The 14,875-nt window shown below is 46.1% G+C and overlaps 1 protein-coding gene across 1 annotated transcript in view; it reads left to right on the top strand.

Annotated features, from left to right (window-relative positions):
• OTOA (otoancorin) overlaps window positions 1–14,875 on the top strand; it is a 66,748-nt gene that overhangs the window by 14,836 nt on the left and 37,037 nt on the right. Inside the window, exons 9-14 of the mRNA XM_047714658.1 lie at window positions 752–873; window positions 4,771–4,871; window positions 7,312–7,451; window positions 9,420–9,543; window positions 12,292–12,507; window positions 14,486–14,653. Of these exons, the coding sequence (XP_047570614.1) occupies window positions 752–873; window positions 4,771–4,871; window positions 7,312–7,451; window positions 9,420–9,543; window positions 12,292–12,507; window positions 14,486–14,653 (871 nt within the window). The remainder of the gene's footprint in view (window positions 1–751; window positions 874–4,770; window positions 4,872–7,311; window positions 7,452–9,419; window positions 9,544–12,291; window positions 12,508–14,485; window positions 14,654–14,875) is intronic.

Raw genomic sequence — 14,875 nt, 5'->3', positions numbered from 1 at the left:
AGATAGAAATCACAAGTAGGCAGAGAGGCAGGCAGAGAAAGGAGGAAGCAGACTCCCCGCAGAGCAGAGAGCCTGATGCGGGGCTCGATCCCAGGACCCTGAGATCATGACCTGAGCTGAAGGCAGAGGCTTTAACCCGCTGAGCCACCCAGGCACCCCGGGTATGGTGTTTCTTTTTGAGATGCTTCAAGGGTTCAAAAATTGAATGTGGTGATGGTTGTACAACTCTGGGAACACCACTGCATGGTACATTTTCAATGGGTGAATTGTATGGTGTGGGAATTATATCTCCATAAAGCTGTTACAAAAAAAAAAAAAAAGAAGAAGAGGGATACGTGGCTTGGTTGGTTAAGTGTCTGCCTTCGGCTCAGGTCATGTTCCCAGGGTTTTGGGATTGAGCCCCGAATCGGGCTCCCGGCTCATCGGGAAGCCTGCTTCTCCCTCTGCACCACCCCCCCACTCGTGCTTCCTCTCTCAAATAAATAAAATCGTAAAAAATAAAACAAAACAAAAACAAAACAAAACAAAACAAAAAAAATAAGTGACCAAGAAGAGAGGAAGTGGAGGACACTCTTTGGAAGGTATTTAAAGGTAAAGGACAAAGGAGAAATGGGACGATAGCTGCATGTAGCAAGGAAGGGGGAAGGCTTTTTAACACTAGACAGCTTTGGGTCCATTGGCTGTTTTGACCCTGTCTCTAGTCCTCCAGCTGTTGTTTGTTCCTTAAGTGACACCCGTGTTTGTCATTTAGATCTGCGGTGTTCAGAGATCTCTACGACCAAACCTCCGCTCATTCCCAGAGAGCTCTCTACTTCTGGATGACTGGGATTTTGCAGATGTCCTCCAACGCTAGTGGTGAACCTGGCCTTCAAGGTAGGGTCACTTTTCAGGGGGTGTCTGTCCTTAAAAAGGTGGTGCTTCCTCTCTGAAGATAGGAATTTGATTTCATTGCCATTTCTGATTTTTACCTGTCCTTCCCACCTTCCGAAAAGGGTTTGATGAAGTTATGGAATAAAACACATACCCCAGGGGCGCCTGGATAACTCAGTTGGTTCTGCCTTTGGCTCAGGTCACGATCCCAGGATCCTGGGATATAGTCCTACATTGGGCTCCCTGCTCAGTGGGGAGTCTCCCTCTTCCTCTCCCTCTGCCCTGGCTCATGCTCTCTCTCACTCTAGTTCTCTCTCTTTCAAATAAATAAATATAATGTGGTTTTTAAAAAAGATTTTATTTATGTATTTTAGAGAGAGTACCAGCGGTGGGTGGGGAGTGGCAAAGGGAGAGGGAGAAGCAGGCTCCCCACTGAGCAGGGAGCCCTATGCAGGACTTGATCCCAGGACCCTGAGATCATAACCTGAGCCAAAGGGCAGATGCTTAACCGACTGAGCAACCGAGGTGCCTCAGATAAAGAAAATCTTTTTAAAAAACCTCAAACTGGGGCACCTGGGTGGCTCAGTGGGTTAAGCCGCTGCCTTCGGCTCAGGTCATGATCTCAGGGTCCTGGGATCGAGTCCCGCATCGGGCTCTCTGCTTGGCAGGGAGCCTGCTTCCCTCTCTCTCTCTCTCTCTGCTTGCCTCTCTGACTACTTGTGATCTCTCTCTGTCAAATAAATAAATAAATAAAATCTTAAAAAAAAAAACAAAAACCTCAAACAAACCACAAACCCCATTTCATCCATACACTTTCCACACGTTCAAGTCACCAAAATGAGGATGCCAGCATCTTGCAGTTAGCGGGCTGTCCTGGTTTGTAAGTGGAACGTAAGTAACGACAGCATCTTGGATTCGAAGAGAACCTTTTAGAGTGAGGTTTCAAGTTAAAAAATCTGTATCATAAATCTGGATTAAAGTGGGACGCGGTGAATTTTTAAAAGGAAATCTAGGCAATAAAGCACAGATATCTAGTGCGAAGTTTCCTGGCAGCCAAGGCAGAAATAGGTCAAGACTCATTTATTTTACAGATGTGTATTAGAGGAGTCAAATTCATGGAGCCAGAAAGGAGGAAGGCTGGTTGCGGGGGGCTGGGAGGCGGGGGAACCGGGGAGTTGTTGTTTCGGTTTTGCGAGATGAAAATGTTCTGGAGGTGGATGGTGTTGATGGTTGCACGGCGAGGTGAATGTACTTAATACGTGGAACCATCCACTTACAAATGGTTAAGTTAGTAAACTTTATGTTAGGTTTACTACAACAGCAAAAAAGAAAAAAAAAAAGGAAAGAATGTGTAGAGGAGTAATGCAGGCAGTGTCGCAGATAGCTTCAATTTGTTGAGTTTTTAATGTGAGTCGTGTCAACAGAATAAAGTTTTTATTTACTTTTTTAAAGGTTTTGTTTATTTGAGAGAGAGAGAGAGAACACAGAAGGAAAGTGAGAGGGAGAAGCAGACTCCCCACAGAGCAGAGAGCCCAGACGTGGGGCTCGATCCCAAGACCCTGGGATCATGTCCTGAGCCGAAGGCAGAGGCTTAACCCACTGAGCCACCCAGGCACCTTAAGAATAAACTTTTTAAACACTTACCAAATCCTACCGTGTGTCAGCTACCGGAGAGACAGAGGAAAAGAAGACAAAGTCTCTGTTTGATAGAGCTCTTATTGTATTGGGGGAGAGTAGGTGGAGAGAAGTTTTAAACCAGCAAATTAGAGAGAGAGAGAGAGTACACAGAGAGTCAGGGACCAGTAGGTGCTATGAAGAAAAGAAAATAAAATGGATAAATGCCATGGAAAGGCTTAGCGCTTTTGACCAGAACAGGGCTTGGCCCTCGTTTTTTTTTTGTTTGTTTGTTTTGTTTTGTTTTTTAAGATTTTATTTATTTATTTGACAGAGACCACAAGTAGGCAGAGAGGCAGGCAGAGAGAGAGGGGGGAAGCAGGCTCCCCACCGAGCAGAGATCCTGATATTGGGCTCGATGCCAGGACCCTGGGATCATGACCTAAGAGGAAGGCAGAGGCTTTAACCCACTGAGCCACCCAGGCACCCTGGCCCTTGATTTCTATAAAGGGTCAGAGTGGATGTCTCAGGCTTTGTGGACCTATAGTGTGGTTCAACAAGGCAATGCTGTTATCCTGGTGCTAAAGAAGATAATGCCAACAGGTGAGCAGGCGTGGCTGTGTCCCATGGAGCTTACTTACTGGCCCTGACACTGGAATTTCATAATTGTCACATGCCACAATCGTCTTCTTTTGATATTACTTCCAACCATGTAGAAGTGTAAAAACCAAGTTCACAGCTTCTACAAAAGTTTGAATTGAGACCAAAATGGGAAATGGAATGGGTCCTGTGAGCCTCTGGGGGAAGGATGTTGCAGGCTGGGGGAACAGCAAGCACAAAGGCCCTGGGGTGGGAATGAGCTTAGTGTTTCGGGGAAACTAAAGGAAGCCTGTGAGATTGGAGCGTAGTGAGGGCCAATCAGTCCTTTTCCTGGAATTAAGCTTTGAGATTTGTGTATAAGGAGCATTCAACAACAGAATAATCAATGCCTTCAGTGTGTAGCACACTTCCCTCTGCCTGACGCATATTTATGGCCTCCAGAAATCTGCATCTCCTAGTGTGTAACCCCGAGAAGAGCTGCTCAGCCTCTAGACTTCCTGAGCCCTCATCGCCAGAATTTAATGAGAGACAGACTTTCCTTCTAAAATTCCTCTATGCTATGTTTCGTTATTATACTAAAATGAATTAAAATGAATTCTACTTGGACTTTAAGCTTTTTATTTTTCATGAAGTTCCTCGAGGTAACTGGGAATACTTTGGATGTTAAAAATATCCCAGCCTTCAGGATCCTGGGTCTGCCGAAATATGGTTTATGCTCTATAATTAATTTAACTCTAACAACTCAGCTTGGTTCCTGATGAATTGAATGGTTCTCCCCCAGCCCCCACCTGCCCAGTTCTCTAGCCTTCTGGGACCAGCCCTTTTAATAACCAAGTCAAATGTCTTCTAGGGGGTCCTAGGGTGCTCACCTGTGCTCACCCCAATGGTTCTGACTCTTGGGCTGGGAGGCATCTTGTTGTTCTTTAATTTAATTTAATTTTTTTTTTAAGATTTTTATTTATTTATTTGACAGAGAGAAATCACAAGTAGGCAGAGAGGCAGGCAGAGAGAGAGAGGAGGAAGCAGGTTCCCTGCTGAGCAGAAAGCCCGATGCGGGGCTCGAACCCAGGACCTGGGATCATGACCTGAGCCGAAGGCAGCGGCTTAACCCACTGAGCCACCTAGGCGCCCCTAATTTAATTTAATTTTTAAAAAAGATTTTATTTATTCATTTGACAGACAGAGATCACAAGTAGGCAGAGAACCAGCAGAGAGAGGAGGAGGCAGATGCGGGTCTCGATTCCAGGACCCTGGGATCATGACCCGAGCCAAAGGCAGAGGATTTAACCCACTGAGCCACCCAGGCGCCCCACATCTTGTTGTGCTTGTGACCCAGCCCACACAGCAGCTGACTTCACCATCTCATCTGGGCATGAGAGTCATTGCCCCTGGCTTTTTGCAACAGCTCTTTGTGATGGAGTCACTGTGCCCTGTAAACACTCCCCTGTATCCTTCCTTTTCCCCAAAATGCCACCCACACAATGCCAAGGTGTAGTGTAACATCTTACAGGTAGGAGGCTGTCCATGAATGGTTATTGAATGAATGAATGAATGAATGAGTGGACACAAGGAGGAGGTCCTGACATCAAAGATATTTTTGACTATGACATACCAGGCAAAGGCATTTATTTATTTATTTATTTAATTTATTTATACATTTCTCCATTTATTTATTTTTTTTTGCAGATGACTCTGTTTCATGGGTCAGTGCAGAAAACTTATGGATTTTGGGCAGATATATGGTTCACCTATCATTTGAAGAAATTGCAAAAATCAGTCCTGTAGAAGTAAGTGGGAAACGTACATTTCCCCATCCCCATCTCCAAGTCATCCTGGGAAGGGTGTATTCTAAACCTCTCATGTTCAGCCAGCCATTCGAGGTGCTCTGAAAAATTGGATACCCATCTCAGCCAGTGTATCTGGAATCTCTGAAGAAAACTCTTGGGATGAGGCCTCAAGTGGCCCATCGTCAGATTGTGTTTAGTGTAGATGAGCCAAGAAAAGAACAAGAATTCTAGACAACCAAGATAGCTCTGATGTGAACAAACATGGTATAAAGAAAATGTTGGCTGTGAACCAAGAATCATTTTAGGGTATTTTTGTATTCAAGAAAGGCCAAGGATTACTAGAGACTTCTATTTATAACTACGTCTATAGATAGCCATTTCAGTATGAGCACTGGTTGGGTTTTAACAGTAGAGTCTACAGTTGAGAAATGTACAAATTCTAAGGTTACTTTCACTCAATGGTCAGCCTGTCTCTGTCCTCCTGATGTTGACCCAGTGACACCAGAGTTCCTTGAGCATCATGATACTGGAATGCAGCCTCCAAAGCATGCTTCCAACAGGGAGGCATTCATAAAGACTTTGGGGCTTGCCTTCAGTTTTTATCATGTGTGCCTTGACTTTTTTTTGGCCAGTGAGAGAAGTGTTTGTATCACAAGACTGGCTTGCTCAAGGGCAAGTTGATCCAACAATGTCTTCTTATTGTGAAACCGGATGCAGAACCAGGTTCTTCTTTTTCTTTTTTAAAGGTTTTATTTATTTATTTCAGACAGACAGAGAGAGAGAGCGCGCGCGCACAAGTGGAGGGGGAGGGGCAGAGAGAAGCAGACTCGCATCTGAGCAGGGACCCCAATGCAGGACTCGTTCCCAGGACCGTGGGATCATGACCTGAGACAAAGGCAGAAGCTTAACCAACTGAGCTGCGCAGGCCCCCCCAGGTTCTTCTTTTTAAGAAAAATTTTTAAAATTTTTAATAGAAGTACGGTTGACTTATCTAGGTTCCTCTTTTTACCTAGGAGGCTAAGACTATTTCAAACATCTTTCAATTTTATAATCCTCAGTTATAAAGTGGATTAAACCTCAGTTTCACTCTCCCAATATTGAGTGAACTTCTGGAAGTTAGATGGAGATTAAATTGTTAGGAAGCTGGACCCCTGGGGAGGAGTTTCTAAGGTCAGGAGGTCACTTGCAGCTTTTCTTCATCTTCTAAAAGTGTAGACAAGGGAAGTAAAGCCACAGGATACCAACACTAAGGGGGAATTTTATGTGGACAGAATAGAATCCACAAGAGAGAGACAACGTCATGAGCACAGAATAACAGTGCATAGAAGGATAGGAGACTTCGGCTTGACATCCTTGGACACTAGGCAGAAAATGAACAAGAGGAGAAAGAACCTGAATGGTGTATTTAATACAGTTGAATCTATATATCTCTATCTTTCTCTATATTTGTATCTTAACAAGGGAGCACATACTCTTTTTCATCACCCAAGGCCCATTTGTAAACTCATTCATCTATTAAAAAAACCCCTGATGCCCCAAAGTGCAACATTTGGGGACCGCCGTCTCTGACCTCCACATAACAAATCTACAAAGAAATGTGCAAACATTAGCTTTCAAAGAGTTCAATGGCTCAGACATTAAAATAGGACACTTTCCTAAGTGTTGGGTTGAGGAGGAAGCCAAAACAGTTATTACGAGTGTTGAGAAATCAGTGACAACTGGGTATTTACCCTAAAGATACAAACATAGTGATCAGAAGGGGCACGTGCACCCGAATGTTTATAGCAGCAATGTCTACAATAGCCAAACTATGGAAAGAACCTAGATGTCCATCAACAGATGAATGGATAAAGAAGATGTGGTATATATATATACAATGGAATACTATTCAGCCATCAAAAGAAATGAAATCCTGCCGTTTGCGATGACGTGGATGGAACTAGAGGGTATTATGCTTAGCGAAATAAGTCAATCAGAGAAAGACAACTATCATACGATCTCCCTGATATGAGGAAGTGGAGATGCAACGTGGGGGGTTTGGGGGTAGGAAAAGAATAAATGAAACAAGATGGGACCAGGAGGGAGACAACCCATAAGAGACTCTTAATCTCACAAAACAAACTGAGAGTTGCCAGAGGGAGGGGGTAGGGAGAATGTGGCTGGGTTATGGACATTGGGGAGGGTTTGTGCTATGGTGAGTGCTGTGAAGTGTGTAAACCTGGCGATTCACAGACCTGTACTACTGGGGCTAATAACCCATTATATGTTTATAAAAAAATTAAAAAAAAAGAAATGAATTTAAAAAAAAAAAGAAATCAGTGACAAAGGGAACTGGGCATCTCTTGAGTCTCTGAGATGGGGCACAGCGCGGACCACCGGGGTGGGGTTGCTTGGGGCCACGTCAGCCCTCCCCACCAGGCTTCCTGTCCTTGTCCACCAGATCGGGCTGTTCATCAGCTATGACAATGCCACCAAGCAGCTGGACACGGTTTATGATATCACGCCCGAACTCGCCCAGGCGTTTCTGGAGAGGATCAGCTCCTCCAACTTTGACATGAGGAACACTTCCACCATCCACAGGCAAGGGGGCAGGGGCTCTGGGTCCTCTGAGTTGTTTCTCCAAATGTGATGGAAGCACCAGCTTCCTCTGAGCAGCAGAGGATCCCGGGAGGGAAGGGAGGCAGCTGGCCCATCTCTTTAAATACCCCCATGTCTCTGTGCATGTGAGGGGAGGTATTTCCCCAAAAAAACACCCTTGGGAGGGGTGAAACAAATTCTTTCTGAACCTCTCCTGTGCCAGGCATTTGAGGCACCCAGCTCTGAGCATGGGAAGAGAAGAACTTAAATATTCCGTGCTTTATCCATTCCAAGGTCAATGTGTAGCTTCCATTAGGGTGGGTCGAGCTTTTGGGTGCCCATATTTGTGAACCTCTTGCTATCCAGATTCTCAGGTGGAGGACCACAGATGACGTCAGCTCTGGAATTTAGTGTGTGTAACATGATCCTCCAGGAATGACTTCCTGCAGGGGAGGGCCGGGAGCTGTGGGCTTGATAACCCCAGAAAGGCTTTGGATGTTAGTGGGGAGGGATCGTGCAGTGGGGAGGGGTGGTGAGCATCTCTCTGTCTCTCAGGGCCACGTGTCACCCTGTTACCTTAAATTTCATCAAAGAGTCACTTGTAGAGAATGTTCTAATATGAAACTATCAAACTTTCTTCCCCCCACCCCTAGTAATCTTTACCCATAAGCATGGGTCCCCTTTTTCTATGGTCATACAAAAATAGCTTGGTGGTTAAGAACACAGGACCTGGGGCCAGACTTCCCGGGTATAATCCCGGCTCTGCCACTTATAAGTTGTGTGATTTTTGGCTGCGTCAGTTCACCTCTCTGTGCCTCCATTTCCCCATCTGTAAAATGGGAGATAATAATCTGCCTGCCTCACTCAGGTCCATGTAAGGATTGTACACGCCTGCCACATAGTAAGTGCTCAAGAAATATTAGTTATTCTTAACATGGTTATAAATATTCAGTTTTCACGTCCTCTGAGTCTTTTCTCATCTGACACATTTTCAGATCCTTCTGCTGACCTGGTTGCTCTCCTGTGGACATGTCTGAGCATGTCAGTGTCTTTCTGAGAGGGTCGATCCAGGTGGAGCATGGTCAACCAGGTGGTCCACTCATGCTAAATTGGATAGATTTCATACGGACTCTAAGAGCATCCATTAATGAAGGAGTGTCTGGTGTCTACCAGCAAGTGTACTCATTAAGCTCTCACGGTACTCCTGATTCCTCTGTTCATCATATTTATTGTGATATGCTATGATGAACAAAGTCAACCTCCCTTTTATTAAAGGCCCAGAGAGACAGGGTCACCCTGTACAGTAGTACATAATGTGGACTGATCAACTATGCATGCAGCAGCCTTGCAGAGAAATTAAGTAGCTTATTGGATCAAACATCCTAGGCAGCTGGGCTTCAATCTTGTTGGCCTAAGCTATGCTCTTAACCACTAAGTACAGTGCTCCCAGCTAGACCAGGGTTCAGATCCCACCTCTGCCCTTACACTACCCCGCTTCCTGTCTTTTTCTTTCCTTTTGAGGTCATCATCATCTGGGGGTGTAAGTTGTAAGCCATCCTGGAAATAATCTGATTCAGAGATTGCTCTGAGGTGAGCAAACCCTATATCTCCATGTGAAAAATGGGGAGTTTCTTGTGGCTGACTCAGCATCCCACTTTCCTTACGTCCCTGAGTGCCCTGGGAAGAGAGACAGTGTAGTTGGATGGGTCTAGATTTAAGTCCTGGCTCCACTATTTGTTTTGGGCAACTAACTTAACTGCTCTGACTCTATTTGCCCTTCTGTGAAATGGGGCTAATCAGGCCGTCTACCTCGTAGGGCTGCTGTGATGGGGTGATCTGAGCACAGGGCTCAGCATAATCCCGGCACACAGTAGCTGTTCTGACCATGACTCTTGGTTCTGCGTGGGACAGGGCTGTGGTTGTGGCCCGCAGCTCTGAGCCCCCCGCCAGCACCCTTATCTTCCCACACAGGCTGGGGCTGCTGATCTGTTTCTACGATGACCTGGATTTGCTGGACGCCGCCGTGGCCCAAGTCCTCCTGCACCAGATGATCAAGTGTAGCCACCTGAGGGGCTTCCAGGCTGGGGTTCAGAAGGTGCAATGGGGGCACAGGGCCCTGGGGAAATGGCTGGAGAAATGGGGAGCAGAGTCTTGTCTGGCCTTTGAGAAAAAAAACAACAAAACACACATCAGCTGACTCAGGATCCAGGTCCAGCCACAGCAGATGGCATCCCAAATCCTGGGATGAGCTTAAAATGGGAAGAAATGACATAAAGCAGTAGAAGGGAAAACCTGGGACAGATCAAAATTCAGAGTGGCTGCCTTGAACTCAGCTGTGCGTACGGATTGCTTTTGGGATCGTCTGTGTAGATTCTCATTCAGTGGGTCTGAGCACAGCCCTGAGTGGAGATTGTACTCCTTTCTTTTAGTAAAGATTTTATTTGTTTATTGGAGGGAGGGCACAAGCGGGCAGAGGGGCCGAGGGAGAGGGAGAAGCAGGCTCCCCGCTGGGCAGGACTCTGGGATCAGGACCTGAGCTGCAGGCAGATGCTTAACCAATGGAGCTACCCAGGTGTCCCCAGGCACTGCACTTCTAGCAAGCTTCCAAGCCGTGCTGAAGCAGCTGCTCTGGTGGCTGTGCCTGGAACCGAAGGAGATAACGCAGGGCTCTCAGACCTGGGTCTCCCCTGGTAGCACCCCGCCAGCTCCGTCCCCGGGGGCTCTCTAGGTATTGGTCTGTGCTGTGGCCTGGGGAGGGTATGTTTCAAAAGGTCCTCACGTGATTACAGTGCAGCCAAGGTTGAGAGCTCTGATGACTGTGTATTTACGGAGTTCTTAGACTGAAGTTCTGGCACAGACATTCTCGCTTCCCCTCTCCCTCCATCTCTCTCTCCTTTCTTCCCTTCAAGTGTCAATTCTGTCTGGCTTCTCTTATGTTTTTTTAGCCCTTTTCTTTTCTTTTTAATTAAAAAGATGATATGAAAACAATATTAAAAGTCTGCGGCACCTGGCTGGCTCAGACAGTAGAACATGCAACCCTTAATCTCAGGGCTGTGAGTTCAAGTCCCAGGGTGGGAATGTAACCTACTTAAAATTAAAAAAAAAAAAAAAAGAAAGAAAATTTTGATAATGCCATCAGTAATTCCATAGTGGTTTATCACACGCAACTATAAAATCCCCAGTCCCGTCTGACATTGGAAATAGTCATTATGATCCTGACTAGTGCATGTTTTTATTTTCAAGGGAAAGGATCTCTCCCAAGCCAACTCAAACCAAACATCAGAAAATGAATGTGATTTTAAAGCCACAGGCCTAAGCGGTGACCGCCCTGACCAAGAAAGTCCAACACAATTAAGATAGAAGATTAGCCTTTGGGATCACCTAGCTCAGTACTTCCCAGACCAGAGGGTGCATCAGAGTCACCTGGAGGGTTTGTTAAAATACTGGTTGCCGGGCCTCCTGCTCAGGATCTCTGGTTCAGAAGGACCTGGGTAGGGCCTGAGAATCTGCATTTCTAACAAGGTTCCGGGTCATGGTGCTGGTCTAGGACCGCAGTGCTTTGACAAGCCCTGCTCAAGAACATGCCTTGGTCTTACAGATATGGGAGCTGAGCCGCTGGGAAGGAGAGCTGCTGAATTCGGAGAACCCAGGGTCTAGGACAGCTTTCTTTCACTTCATTCTGCTGCCCCCCAGTGGTCATTTCAGTATTGCCTGGTACCCTCGGTGCACACTTCTGTTAGGAATATAGCCTTCCTGCAACTTCAGGTGTTAAAACATGAACCGTTCTCATTTTTTGATACAGAGGTCATGTTACAAGCAGTGACTTTATCACCTTCTTTACTGTGGTTAGGAAACACACTTAACTAGAGAGGAATAGTATAATGAAATCATTATTAAGGCAATCCCAGAAGCATGAAAATCTGTTTAAGACCTAAGTAAAAAATACAGAAAATTGTGTTTCTGTTCATATTACAACCATGTGAAAGCTACATTCTGTAGTTTACTTTTTTTTTAAAGATAAGTATTTATTTGAGAGAGAATGAGCATGAGTGAGAGGTCGGGGTTGGGGGTGGGAGAGGCAGAGGGAGAAGCAGATTCCCTGCTGAGCAGGGAGCCTGAAATGCGGCTCTGTCCCAGGACCTTGAGATCATGACCTGAACCAAAAGCAAGAGTCAACTTCTTAACAAACTGAGCCACCTAGGCACCCCTAATCATGGTTATTTTTATGAAGTAGGAGTTTCAGGAGACTTTTACTTTCTTGTTACTGTTGAAAATTATTTTTACACGATTATATAATATATATATAATATATATTATTTGTATAATATATTATACTATCTGTATGTATATACAGTATATACATACACATATATACATATATACACATATATGTACAGATATATCTGTGTATATATATATATATATATATATATATATATATACATACAGGTAGTATAATATATATTATATAATTATATAATGTTGGATGTTTCATGAAAGAAAACCAGCCATGTAAATGGATGCAGAGTTCAGGGTCATAGAAGGACAATAGATGCTATGAGAGGGTGGTAGACTTATACAGACAAAGTGGACAAAATTTCCTTCTGCCATGTTTCAAGATTGATTTAATAGCAAATTAATATTTAAATGAACTACAAAGTGAATTTGCAGCATATTAAGGTCAAGGCCAGAGGAGGTGGTGCTCTCACTGGGGAGACTCACTGTCTGGCCAGAGCTCAACTGGGCAGGGTGGGGCAGGGTGTTGTCACTACCCCAGGGCGTAGGCAGAGGGCGCCACTGTCCTGCTTGTTATCACCCTCATACCAGCTTGCTCCCCTTCTAGCTCAAAGCCGACCTCCTGGACATCGCCACGGAGAACCAGACCCTCAATGAGACTCTGGGCTCTTTGTCGGATGCGGTTGTGGGCTTGACCCACAGTCAACTGGAATCCCTCTCTCCCGAGGCTGTGCATGGCGCCATCTCCACCCTCAACCAGGTCTCAGGCTGGGCCAAGAGCCAGGCCATCATCTTGTCTGCCAAATACTTGGCCCATGAGAAGGTCAGTTGGAGCTCTGAACTCTTTTTTTAATGCTCTGAGGCCCAAGGGCCAGTGACACACAGCAAGGACAGCCCATCAATACGAAGATGGTGCCAAAGAAGACCCACTCTGCCGTTTACTAGCTGTGAGACACTGGCAAGTGGGCTTACCTTATTTTTGCCTCAGTTTCCCTATTTGTAGGATGGGGATAGTGATAGCACCTCTCCTTAGGATGGCTGAGAGGATTCTGTGGGTCATCCCACAGGAAGAGGTTGGAACCTGTGACCTGGAGTCTGAACTCAGTGAGTGGTAGCTCCTGTGTTGTTTGCAAAGCTTGAGACCCATCCCGGGATTTCTTTGCTTGTTGTCGAGGCTGCGAACATATCCCTCATCCTGAGACGAAAGATATGCTATTTTATTCATCTTGGGTGGCAGGGAAGGAGGTCTTGTTTGGAGGTGGCAGGAGCCTTAGTCCATGTCCTGATGTTCCTGGGGAGGGAAATGAGTCTTTTTTTGCTGGGGAAATCATCTCTCTGCCCTGGGCTCAATAGAAGGGGCTCCAGAGCCCCGAGTCCCTAAACATTTTGGATGTCCTGCTCTTTCTGTCCATAGCCATGTCCTGGGGTGCAGGCTAGTTCATGAGGACTGGACTGGGGACCAATTCCAAAATGACAATAATAACAGATACTCATTAAGTACTTCTTATGTCCCAGGTTCAGGTCTAAGTGAGTTAATTGTTCAGTGTTCTCAACAACCGTTTGAGGCTAGTAGTGTGTTATAACCTTCATTTTCCATGTCATTCACAAGAGGCACAGATTGTATAAGGGGATTGCCAGGGTCTCATAAAAGGGACACAGCTGGGATTGAACCCAGGATGTCTGGCTTCAGAGTCTGCAGAGTTCAGAGTCTGCTTGCTTAAGTCCCATGTTAACTGCCTTTCTGACTCAAGGCCACAGCTAGCCCTTTTTTCTTGTCCCTTGTAGGGGACAATTTAGTTCGAAGGCTTTGCAGCCCTTCTCTGTTTTGACTGGGGCCCCGTGAGTTTACTTGCACAGTTCAACGGGCACTTGATTTCAGGGAGCTGAGGGAGCCTGTCTTGCTCCTCCCAGCCCTGGACAAAATGGCTTGTCTCTTTGCTAGTGTCCAAATTTTCCTGCAGAGGTGAGGCTGTCGTTATGAAGAAGCCAAGAGCTCGAAAGCTCGTGCCTTCCTTGAGGACAGTAGAGACTGTCCATTCTACAGAGCACAACACCAAACCATTCCACTGGCTTTTTGTAGAGCTAAGGAATGAATGGCCCTGATTATATGGAAAACCATCTAGCATCTTTACTCTAAAGGAAGGAGACAAAACAAGTAGAGTTTCTGATGGGGCAGATACCCACAATCATATTTGTCATAAAATATCAGACCCATATCCTGAAACATTTTTTCCAACTCAAAGCTTCTACATGGAGATAGATGAGCATGGGGCTTTGCTATATCAGGAGGCATCATGAGAAAAGTGAGCTGCCTGGGGGTCATGTATGAGGGGGTGAGGCGGGGTAAACTGAGAGCCCTACAACCTACCTAAGGGGGGAGCTGCTGGTCAGCTCCAGCTGTTGCCAATGTGGGCCTGGTATTGCCTGGTGTTCAGATTTTTTTAAAAGCTGGATTTTGCTGGATATTTCCCCAATTTTTAAATGTAGTCAGCTCATCCAAGTTCAACACACACACAAAAGCCCATTGCCTGGCCAGCTGTGGTACATGGTCATGACTTTCTGATATTTGCACTGTGGCCTCGGACAGCATAGTACGCCCCAAGCAGGGCACTTGCCTCATGTGTTGTGTCTTGATATTGACTCTCTTTCCTGAGGGAAGGAAGGAAGATTTGGGAGGGCAGCATGTGTCTTGCTCCCCGTCGCGCCCCTGGTGCCCATCCAGATACCTGGCACACTGTGGAGTGTCTCCCAGGTGAGAAACCAGAGCAGAACCTCATTGTCCTTGTGGCCGGTCTTCCCAGGTGCCGTCTTTCTACAACGTCAGCCAGATGGGAGTGCTGCTGGCTGGGCTGGCCACCCAGGCTTTCCACGCCATGGATCGCAGGGACCTCTTGCAGGTCCTGAGAAGCACTGTCTCCTTGCACGTGTCCAACTTGTCGCCTGCCCAGAAGCAAGGTGTCCTCAGCAAGGTGAGGGAAGACGTAGTTCTCAGCCATGTGGTTCGCATGTGGTTTTGGGCTGTAACTTTGGGCCATTGACTCAGGGCTGGGGTTAGCCCAGCCTTTGGTGAGGATGTCTCGTGAACCTTCCCCTCATGGGGCCACCTTCCTTCCTTTCCAGAAAGAGACCCTTGGGTCCTGCTACATCTTTCCTTCCTTCTTTCTTTCTTCCTCTCTCCCTCCCTCCCTTCC

Source organism: Lutra lutra, chromosome 18, assembly GCF_902655055.1.
Source record: "Lutra lutra chromosome 18, mLutLut1.2, whole genome shotgun sequence".
NCBI classification, from domain to species: Eukaryota; Metazoa; Chordata; class Mammalia; order Carnivora; family Mustelidae; genus Lutra; species Lutra lutra.
The sequence above is the reverse complement of the archived record's forward strand: the minus strand, read 5'-3'. Positions and strand labels throughout refer to the sequence as shown.